Below are 23,569 nucleotides of genomic sequence, written 5' to 3'. Positions count from 1 at the left end.
TCCTTAACTTCCTCTATGGATTGTGTGGCGATTACACCTAGAATTCTTTGTTCGGGAATGATAGGTACAGGTTTAGGATTGATCAAATGTTCTTCCACTCCCATCCGAGAAAGGGCATCAGCTTTACCGTTTTTTGTACCAGATCGATACGTAATTATGAAGTCAAACTCGGCAAAGAATAGTGCCCAACGGAGTTGCCTAGAGGATTGAGCTTTTGCGGTTTTCAAATATTGCAGGTTTCGGTGATCTGTAATCACAGTAACGGTGTGTCGGGCCCCCAGAAGATAATGCCGCCAAGCCTTAAAGGCGGACTTGATAGCTAGAAGTTCCTTATCAGTAATAGTGTAATTGATTTCAGGAGGCGAGAATTTGCGGGACCAAAATGCCACGGGATGCAACTGATTGGTTACTGGGTCCTTTTGTGATAGAACTGCCCCCATGGCAAGGCTCGAAGCATCAGTTTCAACAATGTAGGGGAGTTCTGGGCGAGGATGTTTTAAGATCGGTGCAGAGATAAATCTAGTCTTCAAATTCTGGAAAGCTTGTTCCGCCTAGGTAGACCATTCAAAAAGTTTGTTTTTCTTTAACAAGGCGGTGATGGGCTGGACTATTCGAGAGAATTCGGGGATAAACCTGCGGTAAAAGTTAGCGAAGCCTAACATGCTTTGAACACCTTTTACGGAGGATGGCGATGGCCATTTGAGAATTGCATCGACCTTCTTTGAATCCATACGCACTCCGCTGGTGATAATATGAATCCCAAGAATTCAACTTCAGTCACGTTGAAAACACATTTTTCCAACTTAGCGAAAAGTTTGTGTTGACGCAATCTCTCGAGGACCATTTTCACGTGTTTCCGATGTTCAGTTTCCGATGAAGAATAAACGAGGATGTCGTCAATGTAAACAACAACACACACATCTATGAGCTCTCTGAGGACATCGTTCATAAAATATTGAAAGGCGGCCGGGGCATTGCAAAGTCCGAAGGGCATGACCTGATATTCAAATAGCCCATACTTGGTGCGGAAGGCCGTCTTCCATTCATCGCCCTCTTTTACTCGTACCAAGTGGTAGGCTCCTCTAAGATCCAGCTTTGTATATATGCATGCTTTTCTGACTTGGTCCAGGAGTTCAGGGATCAAAGGTAACGGATATCTATTCTTAACAGTGATCTGGTTCAGGGCGCGATAATCTATACAAGTTCTAAGGTCCCCTTCTTTTTTTGGAACGAAGAACAGAGCTGAGGAAGCAGGGGACTTGGAAGGACGAATAAACCCATTCGCTAGGTATTGATCCAGGTATTGTCTGAGGTGAAGATTCTCAGGCTCGGTGAGGGCATAAATTCTACTACAAGGAGGAGTAGATCCAGGTATCAGGTCTATCTGGCAGTCATAAGACCTATGAGGAGGTAGAGAGTTAGCCTGATCCTTCCGGAAAACATCTTGGAATTCTAGGTATTCAGGAGGTAACTGGGGAGCCTCCGAGGAAATTGCTGCCAGTGCAACACCAGGTCGAGGGTGACAAGTAGAGACACATTCTGGAAACTGAACCGTTCTTGCTCGCCAATCGATCTGAGGATTGTGCTTCTCTAACCAAGGAATTCCTAGAATAATCTGGAACTGAGGGGCCTTGATCACATCGAACACGATCTTCTCATGGTGTCCATCTTGACTTACTAGCGTCACTTCTTGGGTGATATGCGTTACTGGTCCGGAGGCTATCTCCGTACCATCCACTGTAGTAATGACGTCCTTTACAGCCTTTGGACAAAGAGTCAGATTCATCCTCAAAACAATTTCATGATCCACATAATTGCCGATGGCACAGCTGTCGACGTAAGCTTCAATCGCATGTAATCGATCCGGATGTTCAGGGCTAATGAGGACCATAGGTATCACGAAATGCGAGGTCACGGAACTGGTTTTAACGCTCGGCAAGAGGACCTCTATTCTTGTCGGGCGAGGTTGTTTCCCTGCTCAGAGTTTGTGACCCTGGTAACTGCAGCTCCTACTGCCTTCTTGGCTGGTTTCACCGGACAGTCTCGAAGAAAGTGCCCCGAGTTTCCGCAATAGAGGCATAATTGCAGCTGTTTTCTCCTTTCCCGCTCCTTTTGTGTTAGTGGTCCTTTCAGGCCCCCTATTTGCATGGGTTCCCCGGAGTCTACTCCTTTGGTAGGAGTTGGTGGTTTGGAAAATACTCGAGCATCAAACTTGGAACGATCGGCCTTCCTGTCCTGCAGTCTGTGGTCAATTTGAACGACTAAGTCAATATAGTCCGAACAGTCTTGCGGGGGATTCACTACTTGGGCTAACACATCTTTGAGCTCTCCATGTAGACCTCTATAAAACAGCGTAATCCTTTTGTCCTCAGGCCATCGAGTTTCCACTATCAGTCTGTTGAAAGATGCAATATAAGCCAAAAGGTCTTGATTACCCTGTCGCAATGAAAGGAGCTCATTGTCCAAGGCCTGCCCCCCTGTGAATGTCTTGCAAACAGTTTTTCCATACTGAGCTGAAAAGCTTGAAAATCATGGAGAACCGGATCATCTTGATTAACTAGAGGGATCGACCAGTCTGCCGCATTGCCACTAAGGTACGAAAGCACGAAAGCTACCTTAGCTTGATCAGTTGGAAAGGCTGCTGGCCGGCATAAGAAGTGCAACCGGCACTGATTAATAAATACTGCAAACCTCTTTGGGTCACCAGAAAATCGTTCGGGCGGAGCCAGAGGTACATTCCCAGGTAGGTTGATCTGCACTGGGTTCGTAGAGGATGTTGAAGGAAGATTTGCCCCTGATGCGGGTAACGGAGTTTGTCCGGCTTGTGACTGTAGCAATTGTCTAGCGAGATTGTCTGTTCGCTCCTTGGAAATAATCAGTTCCCTTCTTAGAGCATTCGTTTCCTGACGGGCTGCATGCACTTCTGCTCTTAGTTCCCCAAGTAACTGGGCTAGCTGGTCAGTATCCGTGGTTTCCATAGCGCCTGGGTGGGAGTTTTGCGGTAGGCTTTGCGTTCTGTAACGCTCACCTGATTCCCGCAGAGGCGCCGGTCTTGACTGGGTGAATGCCATATCTTCAAAGGTGATGTGTAACACACGGTTGGCTCTTTGGGCTGGACCTCTGTGCACTGTATGTCTGACTCGAAGAGTAAGATGTCTGCAGATAGAAAATATGGGATTAATGAACTGGGGTTATTGGGTGCCTCTCTCCTCTTCCCTTTCTCTTCTCCTGTAGAACCCCAAAGGATAACGCCCTCACCTTAGGTAAGTGAACGCCGAGCTCTCCATCTGCCTCGGGGCAGGGTGCCGTAACCAGTTTCTTCACTGGATAAGGGTGCAGGCCTCTTGACCTCAGAGGACTGCTGTCCGTCGTTAACTGCACGAACGGTAAGTTCTGGGCACTTCAAATGTCTTAAAAGTCTTTTGTAATGATATCTCTTGTTTTGCAGGGTTCCGGCGACGGCGGATGGCGGGCTGATGAGAGTTGAGGATCGAACCCGCGTGAGGAATAGAAGCGCCTGGAAGCACGTAAGTAAGCGCTTGTAGCCTGCTTCACGATGCGCACTAACTGTCCCTTTTATCTTGCAGGTACAAGTTCGGAGCTTTAGAGAAGCTGAAGGGTGCTGGAATACCCACTGGATTCGGCGTGGGAAGGAGTAATGGCACGTGAGTAATAAAGTTGCCCAATGTCTTTAAACGCACCTTCTTTTGTCTTTCAGATGCGGGATGCAGCGCCGAAGGCCTCCGGAGCGTGCAAAGAGCTGGTAAGCTTTTGTCTTTCAGATGCCGGAATGCAGCGCGAGGCGTTGGTGACAGCCGATGGACCAGGTAAGAGATGCGCTGCCACTGAAGACCGTAGTGCTAACCTGTTCTTTCTTTGTCTTTATAGGTGCTGCTGAAGACTGGATTCCAGGATGGTAAGCCTTTGTTCCCTTAGGCCCAGGATCAGAAGCAGAAGACACGATGAGCGTTCTGCTGCAGAGAATGCAGAATAACGCAAAGCAAGATTCATCCATCGGGTGTGGTTTAAATAGCCTCCTGTAGTGCTTAGGTGTCTCCTTCCACAGCCACGCCTAGGTAAGAAAAGAGTTCCTGCTTTCCAGAAGAGTTCCAGTGTTCTGAACCTAGGGAGTGGCTCCTGCCCCACCCAACAGGAAAAGTAGTCCCAAACAGAAGAGGATCAGGGGTTCAACTGGCAGGTAAGTAAGCAGCATGGTCTGCTGCAGGTAAGTCCACCCAAGCATTATGAGCCCGGCGCTTCCAGTGCTGGGACTGGGCATCTTTATGAGCCTGGTGCCACTGGCGCCAGGACAGGGTCCAAAAGGTCCCAATTGGGACTGGCTGGCACTCGGAACCGGGGTTATGGGTCTGCTTCCAAGGGAGTCGGGCAAGTCCTGATCTTTTGGAAGCAGAGATCATGACACCTTGGTTATATGATGACACCACCAGCACTGTAATACCAGCATTTGAAAATTCTATAGGTTATGGATCCCCCATAAGTGTACAGAAAGAAAATGCAGAGACAGCCGAGAGGTTTATTGCCTCGAATAACGAATGGGAAAAGGTGGGAGCGGGGGGGGGGAACGCCTTTAATGCAGCATGATGTAGTAAAAGGGAAAGTGAACCCCAGGAGCAATAGGAGAAGAAAAAGAAGGGAGGCTGGGAGGAGGAAGTATGATGAATACTCGGGACTAGGGTTAGACACAGTAGAAGATCCCCGACACCCACACAAGTCCAACAAGTGGTATGCAGACATGAGCTCTACTGCCAAACAAACCACTAAAGAGAGCTGTTACGTGTGCTCTCTAATACCCCACGCCTCAGGTACCCCCAAGGTGCTCCTGCCACAAGAATATTGCAGATGCCCAGTGTCTCCTTCATCTCACCTTATGCAGAATAAAGAACACCTTCCAGGCACACACAGTTACTTTTGAAATGCTGCAGAATGAAAAAACGTGCTACTCAAGAACTAAAGGAGTGGTGTGCTTGAAGGAACCATTCCTACTGATTAAAGGGACATTGCCCTAGATACTCCCCGGAGGCTCTGTCCTGCTCTAGCATATTCATCAGGGGTGCAGGTCATATATATACACCGCCCATCTCCCTCCAAGTCCACCCATACCTCCTCATACCATTCCAGTGTATGGGGCTCCTTTATTGTGGTGTGGTATAATCTGTCCACTATGTCCCCATCATAGTATAATGCTACCATTCTATATTTCGGCCCAGGGTCCTCACCTTTTTGTACTTGTGCTTCTTGGGTCATCTGTGCCACTCCTCTAGCGTTGCCCATTGTCACCATCATCATTGCACCGTTGGGGACTGCGTCTGCGCAGCACCAAAAACCCAGCTGGCACACAAAAAATCAGGAGCAAAAAGACGATGATGGGTACCAATAGTTTAACAGTCATTCCGAGCCAGGAAGGTACCCATGATAAAATTTTGTCGAACCATGAGCTTGGCTACACTCCTTTCTTCATCCGCTCGCCCAGGTTGTGCACGGCTGTGATAACGTGGGACAGTGTTCCATTGTCCTCGTCTGCAGAAGGTACGAAGTGCAACATGCGCTCCCGATTATTTGGCAAACACCTCCATCCATGGCCGTCAACATGTCTAGGACATACCTGTTCTGCATTGTCATTAGCCGTAGTGCTCTCAGCTCCACCTTGATCACATTTAATCCTTCTTATGTGTCGTTGGCTAGTTGGATTAGCTCCCAGCGTGTTATATGACGCCATTTTGCATTAGCTCACACCTGGATACTTGGGATGAGGGAGGCGATAAATGTTTCAGCAGAATTGAACAGCCAGACCCTGTCTGGAATTTGCGCCAAGAGGTCTGTGGATGCCTTGGATATGTAATTGGACGACCTTCGTTTTCGGGATACTGGGCTTTGCATGTTGTCCGCGGATAGGGCATACACTGGCGTCTCATCCGTTGGTTGTGTGTCTTCTGGTTCTCGGACAAGGTGGCTGTCCTTGCCGGACAGCCAGCCGATCACCTTTGGGTGCATTCCTGTAACCAAGGGGATTAAGCCAGGAAGTTTCGGGCACCTCCCTCAATTCCTGCCCCTGCCAGACATACTGGAGCCAGAGGCGGGCTTCACTCGTGAATCCCGCCAAAGACAAAATGAACAAAGTGCCGAAACCTGGTTTGGCGCGCAGATTAAATCTCAAGAAGGACCTTCCCGACAAGAAATGGCAAAAAAAGAAGACGGAGGTCATTTTGACGAAAAACACACAATGGTAGTAAAAAGTAAACCACTGCCACCAGCCATTAACTGTAGAAAGGGTAACATAAAAATATTACATGAGAAACTAGACAAAGGGGATATTAAGTAACCCCTCCAGCACCCTATGGTAAAATAGTGTGTGCTGGGTCTAGAGAGTTGAAAAATGTAAGTAAAGTCAATTTCACTTTACTGCTCTTGGAAACAGTAGTTTCACCAAGAGAAGGTATTTAAACCATTTGGCAATCTAAGAGACTTCCCTGTGCCACTGCACTGAAGGTGCTGTGTGACACAATGTAAAGAGGATGCCTATGAAGTTTGTCAGACTCCAAAGTATAAGGAAACACAGAGAATGAATCATATTAAAACTACATGAGAGATAAAAAGTCCTAATGTCCAGCAAAAAGAGCTGGGGGTCTCTAAGGTAGAAGGGAATTAACACATTTCTGAACATTTTCCCCAACACTAAGCCCAAGGTCTTTTTCCATAACATGCCCAGTGTAGTATTTAGCTTATCACCCAAGTTATTCAAATTGATGTCAAGGCCATATAATATAGTGGGTTCCACCTCTAAGAGGTAGAACTGTATCAGTGGCTTCAAGGTAAAGTGACATAGCTGAGCATGTATACGTTTCATTTTAGTCAAAAGCAAGCTGTATTTAGCATCAAGGTATTGAAACACCGACTGGATGGAAATAGTGTTCGCAACATCATACCCCAGGTAAGTCAATGAGTTTACTCTATCTAATCGTTCAACCCCCACCCACCGGCTCATAGATTTTTTTTTATTTTTTTTTTATTGTGTTTGGTTTATACAAACCTTTACAATCATTAAAATAAAAAATAAAGATTAAAACATCCAGCACAATAACAATTTAACAATGAGTTAAAAACATACATGACATTTGTAAGGATAATATTTCCGTACCACAGTTTGTGCTTAATATATCAAATTCGAATTCTCATATTGAAAGTGTAGTAAATTCATTTAGTTTTACTTCAATAATTGACAATAATTCTATCAATTTCAAATTGAATGACAAACTATTACTACACATACAACGGTTCCAAAGTGCTTCCATGCTAATGTCTGTTTGGAATTGAGCCTTTAAATTGAAGTTTTTTTTACGGAATGGTGAGAACAAGGGACAAGCAATGACCACATGTTTAAGTGTCTCATCTGTTTCCGGAGCTTCACAAAATCGACATACAGTAGAAAAGCCGGTCTGAAATGATGTGTTCCAATTTTTTGTTTTGGATAGAGTTCGAAATTGATTCAAACGAAAACGGATTAGAAGATTTCTACCCACCGCAGAGGGAAATTGAGTCAAATAAAATGCACGATCACCCCACTTTCTGCGAAATTGGTTATATTCAGAATACAATGGGTAAGTTCCCATTTTATCTGTAAGCTTACACCAGTTCATATTTTTTTTTTTGAGCAGGAAGCAGCAAGGTCATACTTTCGGGGGGTTTCATTAATAGCATTTAAAATTGCATTTAATTTGTTTGTGAATACTTTGAGTGAGTGAATACTTGAATTCTCAAGTAATTTATTCAAGTTAACATATAAGGAGTTTGCCGGAGGGTCCAGCATTTTAATATAGTTTTTTATATTTCGCCAATTTCTTTTTACAGACAGAGGCAGCAGATTGATTTCGTGGCATATAAAAACATTTGGTATGGACTGGGCTAAACCCAGGGCAGACTTCCACATTTTTCCCTGTATTGTATCAAGAAAAGAATCAATTTCATATAAACATATATCCAAAGGGTATAATAAGCAGGGTTCAACTTTGAGTAAATAAAAATGAATAAGAGGTAATAAAGAGAATAAACAATATTTATGGAATATGATTTTCATCTGAGCGGCTAAAGTTTTGGCTTTATTGTTAAGAAATGTTTGCCACATACTTAAAGAATAAGAGTCCATCAGTGGATAGCCCAAATAGCGGATGGATGAAGTGTAGCAAAGTTCGACTCCTTGCAAGAGCCATGAAAATTTATTTACCTTGCATCGCCCATCATAGAAGGTAAGAATTGAAGATTTAGTTGGATTAACTATAAGATTCAGATTGTGAGCAAATTTTGCAAATAGATCAAGTTTATTCTGAAGGCCAAACGGGGTGCGATCAAAAAAGAGAAGATCGTCTGCAAAACCGATCCAATAAAGCCTAAGTGCACCCAACTTAGCTGGAAATACATGCTGATCTTTCCAAAGAAAGTCAATCCCATAAAGATATAAGTTGAATAGGACTGCCGCCATATTGCATCCTTGCTTAACACCAATTTCGGTGCTGATTGGATTGGTTAAGGCACCATTACGATTTAAGCGAATTCGATAAGAGGTCTTGCGGTGCAACATGGCGATCAGTGCAACCAACGAATAAGGGATACCGATTTCGATCAGTTTGGCCCAGAGGATTTCTCGAATTACACTGTCAAATGCAGCTGTCAGATCCAGACTGGCCATATACACAGGCCCCATGTGTGCATTTTTCGTCTGTGCATAGAGATGTGCAAGAATTGTTGCATTCAAGGGACAGCCAATGAGCTTTCTAAAGCCCACCTGAAATATTGAGAGCAAGTTATTACGTGTGATATACATTTGAAGCTCCTGCAGGAGTAAAAGAGAAGATTTTGGATGAAGCATCAGTAAGTGCAATGGGGCGATAGTTGCATGGCAATTCAGGGGGGCCTTTTTTATAAATAGGTATTATATCTGCTGAGTGCCATGTTGCAGGAATTTCTCCGGTTTGTAAAATCAAATCAAACCGGATCTTTAAGATGTGTGCCCAAAAAAGGGGATCCGATTTATACACACACGGAGGGAGCCCATCTGGACCTGGTGCTTTTGAGTTGTTGAGTTTGTTGATTACACCAGTGATGTCATTAACCGTCCATCCAGTTCTTGTATTACGAATGAACATTGGATAATGCTTTTTGACAAAAGAAAAACGATCGGGCAATTTGAATTTTTGTGTTATAAAGTTAGTCCACGCATCAGCAGAAATTACACATTGCGGATCAGATTGTTGGCCTGATTTTAAAGAGCGTAGTAATGACCAAGATTGCCTTGTATTATATTTTAATAGGTGATACATCATATTTTGATTATCAGTAATGTACATGGAGATTTTCAGAGATTTAATTCTGTTTTTATAGACTTGTTTTATTCGATTTAGCGCAATTGACCTGCAAAGAGAGGGAGACATAGATCTCATGATCTCCCTGATTTTTTTGTACTTCTCTTTTTTTGAGTCAGCAACCAACTTATTGAATTTATGTATGTGGTTTGGATTAGATTCGGTTGTGAAGCATTTAATCAAGGCAATTTTTGATAGGTGGAATTGAATATGTTTCGTATTAAGCTCTTCAACTTTACATAAGGAGAAATTACAATCACGGAGGTCAGTGGAGATGAGCGGATCCGCTGCAATCATTTGCAACAGTTTGCAACACACTTTTGGATTCCATCGTATAGATAATAGATGTCGATCAGATTCAAGTAAAGTTAAACTAGGCATAGCGTCAAAACGAGCAGTAAATAGTTGAATAGATAGGGAAATTAACATATGATCCCCAAGTTCAGGGTCAGAAATAATAACCGGTTTGATAGAGGAATATAAACATGTTGATACAAAGAAAAAATCAAAGATTTAGAGTTACCCCTATGCCAAGAAAAATTAAATGGATTTAGTAATACAGGAGCTCGTTGAATGTCCATTCCAAAAAAAAATCAAGCCAAGTTTGTCCATTTCGTACAGAATTAAGAGAATGGCTGGGAACCAGATTCCTTTTACTTAATGATAAATCATAACATAATGCATTAAAGTCACCACCAACAATTATTTTGAGATCTGAATTTCGTGCAAAAGCTGCTACTAATAGCGAATTCATTTCATCAATGATAATATCAAGAGGAGACGACAATTTGTTCCAATAAATGCAAACCAACAGTAGGGCATCTTTAAACAAATTTATAGCTGTTAATTCAACAGCCATGATGCTTTGAGTGCAACATATATATTTCGCAACACATTTGGTTAAAGTATTAATTAGAATAGCAATTCCTCCTGATGGCCGGCCCATAGGACCCTGCGAGGCCGCATGTGAGAAAACATAAAAACCCTCAATTAGGAATGGAAAGCAGCACATTGTTTCCTGTAAAAAGACAACATCTGGCTGAGGACGATTCTTTTTGTTAATCCATGACCGGAAGTTGTTAAGACCGCAGGAGTTCCAGGACACAATCAAGAGATCCCCCAAGCTAGGATCGTCCTAGTGCTCCAGAGTTGGAGCTAGGTGCGACTACGGTAGTACCTGCAGATTGCATTCCCTTGAGAGCAGATACAATTGCCATCAATTGTGTAAGGGTACTCGCATCAAGGTCTAAAGCTACCCCTTGATCTTTTAATACAGCCGGAGTTTGAATTGCAGGAATCGGAGTATTGACGAAGCTTTCTGCGTCGTCAATGTTGGAAAATAATGTAGGTACTAGACCTATGGAAAGTAGATCCGCCTTTTGTTCCCAGATCAATTTTGAGATTAGTGGAGAACTGAATCTACAAATCATTCTATTGTTGTTTACAGTTGCAAGTGTGATCCAGTCAATATCGTTGGATCTGATCAATCTCAAGGCCGGTACAGCTTGCAAAGTTGAGATAAAGTAGGAGCGGTTAAGCCTTGCCTTACCATGAAATTCAACATTACTCTCCCATCCCATAACGACAGTCCCTTTTAGTTCATCAGCTGTGTTTATCATGGCTGTTACCTTTTTGCTCTCAGGTGATGGGGAACCGTTCGCAATTGGAGGGATAGGTGTTAATTTCTCACTTTGCCTTTCCCGACTTGAGTTTAAATCAGTGAATCAATCTCTTTTTTATTCCCCAAACTTTCAATATTGCTGCTCCGATTTTCAGCCGAATTAGACACAGCCACTTTTGGCATTTGTGTCAGGGAGTTTTGCTGGTTTTTCGACATTGCATCATTGCATGCACCTTGAATAAATCTATCAGTTTTTTTTATGGCTAGCAGAGGATAAAAGCTAGAGAGCGTGGCTTGTTTTACAGTCAAATGCGGCTCTTCGAGTGTAAACATCGTGGAAGGCATTTCTATTTCCTCACATGAGTTGCTTTTCAATTGCAATTTTTTTTTTTTTTCGGTGATTGTTTGCACATTTGTTTGTTGCATTCTGGGCGAGCCTCTTTTACACATGCATCAGGTAAATTAGGAATAAGTGGCTGTGGTATAGAAAGATTGAGCACCGCTTTAGATTCCGCATTTAGCTGATTCAAGTCAATAGTACCCTCCCCGCCTGACAAATTGCATATTTCTTTTATGTTTGTATTATGACGATCTAGTTTAGGAGCACTCTGATTCTTAGATTTTTTTTTTTCTACTTTTTGTTTGAGTCTTTTATCGACCCCTTTTCTTTTTTCAGATCTCTGTTGTGCTCTTTTTTGTTTTCTAGTAAGAACCATTGGGAGAACTTCACCAGACGATAATGATGCAATTAATTTGTCACATGCCAAATCTAAATCGATCACATTTTCCGATAGCGCAAGTAGATCAGTAAGTGCAGAAGGACTATCAGGAAAAGAGAGCTTAGGACATTCAATTGTATTTTGGACCACGTCGTTGTTTGATTTGGTAACTAGTAGTAAAGTTGACTGAATTTCCCCGAAGGCCAACAATAATTTCTCAATGTTAGCCGCATTTGTTTCCACTAATTGTTCCATCTTACATTTCTGAGACCCTGAAGGGGATTGCAAAGGCCTTGGGGGATCAGCTACGATTTCCGCATATGTTTTTGTCTGAGTACCTTTGTCACTGCAGGTGTTAGGGGTAGTGTGATTAGAACTCAGAAGAGAGATTGTATTGCATGCGAATAACAGGCCTTCTATCTTATTTATTTTGGAAGATATTTCCGTATTTTGCAAATGCAAGAACCTGACTTCTTCATGCGTGCGTTCATGACCTTTATCAAGTAAATTCAAAATATGCGTAATGATAGGAAACGCTTCTGGATTGAATGGTACTTCCATTTGAGGTTGAGGATTCAGTGTATGAATGGAGTCATTGATAAGATTAGTATCTTCTATTGGATGTGGATGAAAACAGTCAGAATGAGATGTAACATTGGGAATTACAGTTTGCTGTTTTGTAGCCACAGGAGAATTGGTCCGTTGTTCTGGACAATATAGCTTGGAAGAGCCACCATTTGTAGCTTTTCCATGTGATGTAGATACTTGGGTTGTAGCAGAGTAAGGGAAGGATGCTTCATAAGTAGGCAAAGTAGGTATGTCTCCTTTACATTTTCTCTGTGCGATTGGGGAGGAAGGTTCATAAGATAGCCTAATACGTCTACCCAAATCAGTTTCAATCATTGGGGGAAGAGTAGAGAAGTCAGCCAGATGATGGTTAAAACTCTCATTTCCCATTTCCCTTTTAATAGCTGCTCTCACAATGCTATCCTCCAGGTTAGGACTATCGTCCATCCACCCTTTGGGTGAACTGGAATTTATCTCTGTGGTGCTAGAAGGTACGATCATCAGAGGAGTCAAAGACTCCGTACTCGTGATTACCCCGGATTCTGATGGGGCCAGCGAAAGCGCAATCTCCTGATTTTTATTAAAGAGTATAGTTTCCCCATGTTTTAACTGGGGGCTAGTATCATGATTGCCTGTTTGGTTACTCAATTTAGGATAAATAACACCTGAACAATTTAATTCAGCAATAGACATTGAATTAGGAAGTGTTATACATAAATCAGAAGACAGCATTCTAGCCGAGACATTGGGTGCATTATTACATATCTCTGAAGTTACCAAATCAGTACTGGAGCCAAATTCCATCTCATTCAATGGAGTGACCCCAGTAACGGATTTAATTTGAATCATAGTATCAGGCTCCTCCATATCCGTAGTCACTATAGAAATGCCCCTTTTGGCGTTAGTTAATAATGAGCGATTCCTCTTGGAGCGTTTAGCTGGAGCAGGAGAATGTAGCGTAGCTCCACTACGAAGACCACTAACCATTACCCTGCTGTAAATATACTTATAGGCTTAGAGAGACATAGATTGACATAAGCGTAAGCCAGGGAAGTAGAAAAGCTGTTTAAACTTACCCACCGAGCGCGCACCGTGAACAGCGAACAGCAAACAGTACTTTTTCGGTACTTCTGCGGTGCGCGCGCGGTGCGCATTCAGCAGGACAGTTATAGGCCAGAGGGAGCACGTCAGTTAGAAAGGGAGGAGCTCCAGCCAATGGAAGTGACCTATAACAGAAAAGCAGAAGAAATAAGTTCGAGTGAATCGTGTGATAGTAGATTCAATCTTTACAATTCACATGGAATCTACAACTTTGTGTTTTTTTTATTTTTCTTTTTTATTTATTTTTTTTTATAGTTGAGGTGATGACAACTCCCACGGGCGCACTATATGATGGTGGGCACACAGCATTGGGCACACAGCATTGGGCACACAGCGCCAAGGTCCGGAAAGAACTCCAGCACAAGTGTGACTGGGCGATGCGATTGATTAGAGAGAAAAAGGCGGGCCAGAAATATCAGTCACCTCAGTGGAAAGGAAGTCAGGCAAGTTCAGTGCAGCAGATCCAGACGTCCTCCACGAGTCCAATCGCGGTCGAGAGCACACACGGCTCTCAAATCCTGAAAGCGCTGCCGCCGCGTAGCGTAGCGTGGGCAGAATGGCAGCAAGTCAGCAAACAGTACTTTTTCGGTACTTCTGGGGTGCGCGTTCAGCAGGACAGTTATAGGCCAGAGGGAGCATGTCAGTTAGAAAGGGAGGAGCTCCAGCCAATGGAAGTGACCTCAGTGGAAAGGAAGTCAGGCAAGTTCAGTGCAGCAGATCCAGACGTCCTCCACGAGTCCAATCGCGGTCGAGAGCACACACGGCTCTCAAATCCTGAAAGCGCTGCCGCCGCGTAGCGTAGCGTGGGCAGAATGGCAGCAAGTCAGCAAACAGTACTTTTTCGGTACTTCTGCGGTGCGCGTTCAGCAGGACAGTTATAGGCCAGAGGGAGCACGTCAGTTAGAAAGGGAGGAGCTCCAGCCAATGGAAGTGACCTCAGTGGAAAGGAAGTCAGGCAAGTTCAGTGCAGCAGATCCAGACGTCCTCCACGAGTCCAATCGCGGTCGAGAGCACACACGGCTCTCAAATCCTGAAAGCGCTGCCGCCGCGTAGCGTAGCGTGGGCAGAATGGCAGCAAGTCAGCAAACAGTACTTTTTCGGTACTTCTGCGGTGCGCTCATAGATATGGGGATTCGCTTTGTTGAAAAGATTAGGACTTTTTGGCAGTTTATTTGTAGTTTGTTTTCTACCACGTATGTATGGAACATGGTCAGCTTCCGCTGCAGACCGATCGGTATAATATCATCAGCGAAAGCTAGCCAGTCCAAAGTCACTGGCAAGGTACCCAACCTTACTAGAATTGCAAGGCCCCCCCTTCCACAGTCTACTTAAATCTGACGTATAGCAATTGTAGAGTGTAGGGGCTACCATGCATCCCTGTCTCAACCCCACTGATGTATTTACAGGGTCCGTCATTGCCTCCACCCTAGCCAATCTCACTCTCACTGTGGTATCAGTATGGAGAAGTGCGAGTAGCCGGACTAAGTGGGGAAACATTTTGCATAATGTACACAAATCGAGGTAACGTCAGCATCTTGAACAGGGTGGCTCTACCCGGCTGCGTCAGGGGAAGTAACATGCAGTGTTGAACATCATTAGAAAACCACTCAGTGATTGGGTGTAGGTTACGGGCAACATACTCGGAGATATCCACCGAGATCTGAATCCCCAGATATCGGAAACAATCACGCTGAACCCCATACCGGCAGTCTGGTGGACTCACATTTTCTCCACCCTTCACTGGGAAGAGCACTGATTTACCCCAGTTGAGTTGCAGCCCGCTGAACACGCTGTAGCGTTCCAACATCTTTTTAACAACTGGGCAGGAGCGGACCGGTTCACTAAGATACATCAGAAGGTCATCCGCGTATAGGGAAAGTTATCTTCTCTACCGTCCGGCCATCTGAAACCCATACTTGTCTGGCGAATAAGGCCAGGGGTTCGATGGCAATTGCAAACAGTAAGGGGGATAGAGGGCACCCCTGCCATGTTCCCCTGCCCAGCGAAAACGTCTTGGAGGACCAGCCGTTAACTCTGAGCAGGGCTTCATAATAACAGTTGGACCCATTTCAGGAAAGTCTCCCCAAGCCCCATTCGTCTCATGATTTCCCAAAGACTCTCCCACAATACAGAGTCAAATGGCTTTCCAAAGACGATGGACAGTAGAGCGAGGGGTTCGCTAAGAACTAGTGCTCGCTCCAGGAGCAGGTGAAGGCGTTGTATATTCATGCGTGTTGATTTGTTTGTCATAAAACTGCACTGATCAGGGTGAACCAGAGAGGGAATCACTGACTGTAGCCTGGTTGCAAGAAGCTTTGCCAGAACCTTTACTTCCCCATTAATCAGTGAAATCGGTCTATAGGAGCTGTATATATCGGGAAGCTTTCCCGGTTTAGGGATCACCACAAAAAATTGGCCATGCGCTAATCCGGGCTAAAGAGACCTTGGTCTGTACAGTGGAGGAACATCTTATGTAAGGTAATAAACACCCTTGAACTGTGATCACTTGTGTCTGTCTTTACTGTTGCCACCATGAGTTCCTTACAACACACTCTGCCTAATCTCCTGCACCAACTGTCTCTATGAAGCCTCTCCGCAAGTTATCTATAGAGGACAGCATGCCTCTACTATTTTGAAGGAAATTTGGTCTAGTGACCACGTTGACAACTGTGGTCTCAGATGACCTGTCCAGAAATCCATACCCAATGGCAATTTATAATCTGCTAGGCCACGTACATCACCTTCCTCCACTAGTTCCCTTATCTGTTAACATTGAGAGCAATCTAAAATTGGCTAAATGCTGTTATAGTAATAGAACAAATACATGAACAGCTATAAATAAAACCAGAGTTGCTTCTTTTTAGAGTGACAGAGATGTTCCTTCGCAGAGTGCATCTGGTATAGATGTTTTGACTTTGGCGTTTAGGTTGATTTCATATTAAAGAAGCTGGTTCTGCATACTAGCACCATACAAAACACCCAACATGTGTGCTCAAATTCTAGCTATGCTTTCCAGAGCGATAACCATGGGAAAAGCCCTTTACCCTTGAGCATAGGTTCCCTTGTTATATGTTAAAATATACAGCACTTCGATATGAGCTCAATTCCAGTGAAGTGATATTTTTAAAAACTCGATATGTACACACCTACATTGTACTTGACTGTTCAGTGGCTATGACTGATATAAAGCAATCACTTCATTGGCCAAGATCAAATTAACTAGGGTACATGAAAGAAATAGAAAGTGGGACATGAAAGCATGTTTTAAATGTGCTTAGTACATTATGTGTACTAAGGCTACATCAATTTCCTTTGAAGGGCCTATAATGACCGTTTATCATTTTGGAAAAACTCTTATTCTTGAATTTCTTTAAGTGCATTTCTTTCACTCTTGCACACTGTAAGAATGACATTCAACTTCATGCAATCAACTGACATATTTGAGATTTCTTAAAGGTTCTTTTGCCACAGTGGCTTAGATCAAAAGATACCCTTTAGGTAATCATTACCTACCTTAACTAAGCATTGCACTGTGAGAAGGACACAAGAACTACTAAAAGTCTCTCCTTTTGATGCTTATTGCAGTCACAGCATCCTACTATTGATGCATCCCTTTGCCATCCAATGGTGCCACTAGATGCCTAACTTGCTCTTCCCTTGACATGCCACTGGAAAGAAGCAGATTTCCCAAGTTGCCATACTCCATAACTCTCCAAAAGCCTTCCTGGTAATGTCAACCACCACATTCTAAAGCTCCTGTTGCTGCCACATGATCCTCCATGCTGCCACCAACACTGCATACCCTATGCCAATGCTACAGCACACGATGGTACTCTTCAGAAGATCCTGCTGGTGTACCCCTGCCATTCTGAAAACTCTAGCTATGGCTTTTGCAGAGCTCAAGCCAGTGCTCACCTGCCAACACCCACCCACACCCCAATCTGTAATGTACTGCAAGTCATAAAATATCCACTACCAGTTGATGAATAGTAATTCTGTCTTTGAGAGTAAGAAATGGTGTACTGTGCATATGTGAGAAACCAGACTCTTACTTCAAATCATAGTCATCCGGGTTGAAATTCTGTTTCCGGCAGATTTCCTCCAGCACCTGTACAAAATAAAACAGAGGAGAGGCAAGGTCAGATTCAGAGATTGTCCATAAAGCCTACACCAAAGGGGGAATAAAATGATACATGCAGTGACTGCGCCAGACCTTGGCAATCAATCAAGTATACATTGCCAAAGCCAGACAGTAGCTCAAAGGTCTAGGACAATAGCAGACCTATCTGCTATGACAGGCAGCAAAGAATGTTTGCCAATGTCTTGGCACCTACACAGGAGTTTCTTCTCCAAACATGAACTGATTTGTAAGTCAAATATATGCAAAAGCCGTTTCACAGTTGAGTCAAATGTCAAAGGAGGCACGTTATAAAGAGTGGCAACATTCAGCTGAACACCAACCACCTACTTCAGCTGCATATCCACAGAGGCATTCTCCCTTTCCTCACCTTTCCCCAAAAACTCAATTTCTCCACAGCTCTGGTCCTCTCTAGGCTCGACTACTGCAAAAGCTTCTTCCTCAATCTTCCTGCATCCTCCCTTCGCCCCCTTCAACTAATCCAGAATAGGACTGCAAGACTTATCCTTGGCCTCAAGCCCAGGTACCGCATTTCTCCATCCCTACAATCTCTCTGCTGGCACCCGGTTGCTGCTAGGATCAGGTTCAAGACCCTCTGCATCATCCACAAGGCTTTCTACGGGCTGGGACCCTGCTACATCCAACTCTCTCTCCCCAGCTACCTCGCTGCTAGAGCCCTTCAGTCTTCTAGCTCCAACTCTCTGCAGATCAGATGCTTGTCTAAGTAGAGAGTGGGGGGTAGATCTGTATCCTCCAGAGAAGCCTCCCTCTGGAATGATCCCCCTGCCTCTCTCAGGCTTGAGCCGGATCCCCTAAATTCTGGAAGCTCCTCAAGACCCTCCTTTTCTCTTCTTCCTTCCCTCTCCCCTACCCCTGCTAACGCCCCATCTGCCACAGTGACTGGCTAACTGGTTCCCTTGGAGGTCTACGGGGCACCAGCACCCCCCGCGCAGTCGTCCTCCTTCCTCACACTTCGCATGTGGCCTCTCACCCCATGTATTCCCTTGGTCACTTGCTCAACTGGCCTCCCCTTAGCACTCACCTTTCCCCTGTGGCACTCCCCCGTCACCCCCATTTCACTTGCACTCTCTCCTCTTTGCCCTGCTCTTCTCTTCCCACCCTTGCACTTCGCTTTTACACAGACTGGCACTTCCACACACCTCTACCCCACTTCTTTTTACTGAACTTGCACGATCGAATGTTACAAGGCCTAGTAAGACTGTTATTGTTATCTTTATCCCTCGTTCCATCCAAACCTTTTTGCTTTGTGCCGCCTTAGAAACACCATTTGTTGTAAGGGCGCCTTACAAATATCCAAAACTAAAATAAATAAACAATGGCCAATGGCTTATGCAGACAATCCCTTTGTACAGAGGACCAAAGAAGGGTGAAACACGAGGTTCGTTCTAAACACCCATATGCAAGGATATGAAATTGTAGCGGCACTGAGACTCTAGGAAATATTTCAATAAAGACTATACATTTGCATTCAGACCAACCAAAAATGACTCAACTCATCCATGCATACACGATTTATTTTATTTGAACTGTGTGCATATGAACAAGAAGTCACTTAAGGTTGACAAACACACACACACGCTCAAAAATTAGTGATAAAACATCAGTTAAGAGCCAGATAAGACAAATAAATGTATCACAAGAACAAAAAACATAAAATTCAGAGAGTATGGGAAGTGATGACAACCTTAACCTAAAGGCAACCAATCCTGCTGCTATTGTACAGCCCCTGAGCGGATACAGGAGATCAAAAAGGACATCAGGGTACCATGAACAGGGATGTACAGGTCTCCAAACTGAGTTAGTCCTCACTTGCTGCATCCAACAACGTTCATGGGATTTGTTGCAATACATTTGATTATCTGAACGGTCTCAAATATTATAATTTTATTACAGGGTCTGAAGTAGTGACTTTGCCCCATCTTCACTAGGGGGAGCAACCGCCCTTTGAGGTTAGGGAGGTGAGCTGCTCTGCAAAACCATCCCCAGGGGTTTGGGCAAGCAGGACGTCACTGGGAGGGACTCACCTGAAGGGTACAACGACTCCATTCCCATGGAGAACGCCGTAGGTCCCATGTACTCTCGCTGCCTTTATGGGAATAAGCTAAGACGATAATATAATGCTAGACTTTGTACCTGCTTCACAACCTGTTGTGAACAACACACCCCTTCTCTTTACAGGAACGAGGATAACAGGCCAACTGCCCTGGAATGGAGGAGAATCCCAAAGCATGGAAGAGTATGTGACATGATAATCATCGAGACAAGGAACCGCGCAGAACAGCAGAGCTGGCTGCAGCACGGAAGGAAGCGAACTCCAAAGAGGCGTGGAACATCTGACTAGAAAACACTGACTAGCAAACGAGCAAGGCCGAAGAAGTCGTGGCCGCGCGAAGTTGACAAGACCTGGAGGTGCGGCCACGTATAGGACGTATGCGTCGCCGAACCCAGGCATGAAGGGAAGACTGAGGACTCAAAGAGCGAGAGAGCTGACCAGAGCGGAACGCAGAGATTGCCCTCAATCCGTGGCAAGGAGCGAAAAGCTGAGGGTACCACAGCTACCGCTTGTGAAGCAGAGCACCATAACACAGCAGATACACAGATTTCCCAGGTCGGAGGGATCAAGGAAGAGAGAACAAATGAGGAAGGGGGAAGGATAGCTCTAACCCCTATAGAAGGGACTCAAGGACTAAAGAAGACTGAAAGAAGATGAGTTGAGGGGTTGCTAGAAAGTGAGAAACCAAAGCAGCATAAAACCCCAGAAAGGTCACAGTGACCCAAGAACACTAAGAGAATCAGAGGTAGAAAAGGGTCACCGGAACCCTGGAAAACTAAATGATCTACTGGGCCAGGGCAACCCAAACGTGCCACAGAGGCTAAATAAGCAGAATGACATGAACAATCCAGGGGGGGAGGGAGCACAAGAGCAACAGACAAGTGGACGAGGTCGAGAAAGATCAAGCAAAGTGGTGGAAAAACATTGGAAATTTAGTGTTTTCAGGAACTTGAGACTATTTCGAACTCTGAGAATCTTTAAAGAACTGTTTTGATAGACTGAATGTTTGTTTTTGAGTGGAACTTTTGTTAATCCCAACAGTTGACCCAGACTCGGGAGGAAAACCTGTATGACGATCCAAGAGTGCAGGGAACTCCTTAGATTTCCTTTACATGTTGCTGACTGATAGGGCCAGTTTAATAGATCGGTGTGGACCGAGGACTATTTTTATTTTCGACTTTAGCCAAGCACCTTAGGTTTGTTTGATAGGAAGGGAACTCCCTTTTACCAATAGGGTCAGTTAGGCATTTTCTTTTATGGTGTCAGCAGTGGGATTGGTAACACCCGATATAAGATGGGAGCCTTTGCTAGTGCAACGTTGTACACTCAAATGCCAAACATCCGAACCAGGTCACCCCACAATCTATGGGGTTTGAGCTATGCAGTACGAATGAAGTCCAGAGAGCCCAAAAAGAAAGATGCCAGATACCCACAGGGTTAGCATCCCCCTCCAGGGACATGTATTAGGCTAGCAGCAAAGTCGGGGCAAGCATTCCAACACTCCCTAGATGCTGCAGCAGGGTTGGTGGATCCTGATTACAGAGGGGAGATTCAAGAATATTATATTACCACGGATCTAACCCCTGTGTAATTAAGGTAGGGCAAGCAGTGGCACAAGTGATATTGCAACTAGCTTTAAATTATGTTCCCCCCAAGAGGTGGAGGAACTATTCGATAAGCTGAGAGGTTCGCTAGGGTTTGGGGTGGTAGACACTTCTATCACTATACCCTCTAGAACAGGCCCTGACAATTCCCCTTCCTTACCTGACCCAGCCTTTGGTCAAAGAAACAACTCTGTTCTCACTGAAGCCCTTGGGTGAGTCACCTATGCCGGTCCGATAGCACAGCGAGTACAGCGCTCGCTTTGACATCTGTGCCGAGCCTACTGACGCAGATTCGAATCCCTGCAAGGCCAAACTCAGCCTTTCATCCTTCCTAGGTCGATAAATGAGCACCACGCCCCGTGGGTAATAATAAGCAGCGCTCAGATACCTGAGGGTTTGTAGCGCTATATAAATGCTAAATTATTATTATTATTTCAGAGGAACAGGGTCATAGTTAGGCCAGACCTTTTTTTCATTAAAAAGGATCTGTTATAAAAGGGAGAAACCAAATGAGACGTCCTGCCCAGAACTCAGAACAAAGTCATATGCGAATAGACTTGAAGTTACCCCACTCTCAACTTACTGCAGCTCACCAATGGATAGGGAAAAGCCAGTGTCGGGCGGTTTCATAGACTCTACTGGAGTGCATTTGGATGAGAAAGAAATGTGTGGAAGCATGTGAAATATGTAAAATATAACTGCAGCCAATCCAGTACCTCTAACAGTCTTACAACCACTCCCCATCATTGAGATTCCATTATCCCGCATAGCTATGGACACTGTGGGACCACTAGAAACACCAAACTAGGGAATGCATTTCTTTTAGTAATAGTGGGCTATGCTACACGATACCCCAAAGCGTTTCCACTATGAATGAACACTAGTCAACAATTACTAAAACACAGACTCCCTTTTCTTCCCAGGTAGGGTTCCATACCGAGATCCTTGCGGATCAAGGTACCACCTTTCTGTCCAAGATCAGCAAGAGATGTAGGAAATCCTGCAAACCTTGGTACATCACCCTCAGACCAATGGGCTTGTGGACCAATTTAATCAGATTCTTAAGAGGATCCTCCATAAATTAGTAGAAACTGATGGCTGCAATTGGGAAATCATGATTCCCTGGGCCCTTTTTGCTATTAGGAAAACACAGACATCTTTGTGTTATTCCCCCATCAAACTATTATATGGGAGGAAACCGCAAGATGTTTTAGACATGCTCATGAAAACCTCGGAAGCGAGGGAAGAAGCTACGTTATCCATCTACCAGACTGCTCAAACACTTCAGACCCATATGACCACGGTCAGAGAAATTGTGATCATCTGGCTAGAGCCCAAGAACACCAAAACGCTGTACATGATGAACAGGCTGTGGCCCAATCCTTTTCCATAGGAGACTGTCTTGGTATTACTGCCCACCTCAGAAAATAAAATGGTCTCCAAAAGGTATGGGCTTCATAAGATCATAGAAAATAATTAATTATGTGGTCGCTCACCCGACCTACACCAAAAACACCAAATCTACCACATCAATCTCTTAAAGGAATGGAAGATCAACCCCTTACAGAATACTACCCTTACCATGGGCAATCTACGGGTTGACCAAACAGAAGAAGTTCAGTTAGTCCCGACAAATCTAATCCTTTCTCAAAAGAAAGACCTCCATGATCTTTTGAATCAGTTCCCCAGTAGAGTAGGATCCGAAATATCTTTCATTATATTCTTACCCCTCCGGAACAGACTATACATTTAAAACCCTATCAAATTTCTGAGTCGCAAAGAAAGAGCTTTCTGCATGCTTAAGACACACATAATTGAACCCTCTGAAAGTTCATGCTCCCTACCCCCACAGTAATGGTGGCAAAACCAGATGGTAGCAGAAAATTCTGAATTGATTTTTGAAAGCTTAATTCGATCTCTACTTTTGATAATGATCTCATACCCCTGATAGATTATCGAAAAATTGGACAAGCCCGGTATATATCCACATTAGATAAAGGAATTTGGCAAGTTCATGCAAATCCATCGGATAGGAAGTAAACCACTTTTTTCTATGCCACAGGGACTCTTCCAATTTGAAGTCCTACCTTTTGGGGTGCACAGAGTCCCTGCCATCTTCTAGAGATTAATGGACAAAGTACTTCAACCATACTCCGATTTTGCAGGTGCCCAGCTTGACGACATTGTCATCCATAGTAACACCTGGTTAGAACATATGCGCCATATCTATGAGATTACACGTGCCTTTCGGAAAGCATCGCTCTGTGCTAACCCCAAAAAGTGTCACCTAGCTCAGTTGGCTGGGAAATATCTAGGATATTTTGTAGGGAATGGCTTAATTCAGCCTTAAACTGAAAAGGTCTAACCAGTC

General features: G+C 44.3%; 1 protein-coding gene across 1 annotated transcript in view; it reads right to left on the bottom strand.

The window, feature by feature from the left end:
* The window catches only part of ASPSCR1 (ASPSCR1 tether for SLC2A4, UBX domain containing), a 1,532,603-nt gene that overhangs the window by 1,319,136 nt on the left and 189,898 nt on the right, over window positions 1–23,569 (bottom strand). The window contains exon 2 of the mRNA XM_069655312.1: window positions 17,435–17,490. Within this exon, the coding sequence (XP_069511413.1) occupies window positions 17,435–17,490 (56 nt within the window). The remainder of the gene's footprint in view (window positions 1–17,434; window positions 17,491–23,569) is intronic.

The sequence above is a fragment of the Ambystoma mexicanum genome, chromosome 3q, assembly GCF_040938575.1.
Source record: "Ambystoma mexicanum isolate Mex_15411 chromosome 3q, UKY_AmexF1_1, whole genome shotgun sequence".
Classification (NCBI taxonomy): Eukaryota; Metazoa; Chordata; class Amphibia; order Caudata; family Ambystomatidae; genus Ambystoma; species Ambystoma mexicanum.
This window is presented reverse-complemented; position numbering and strand designations above follow the sequence as displayed.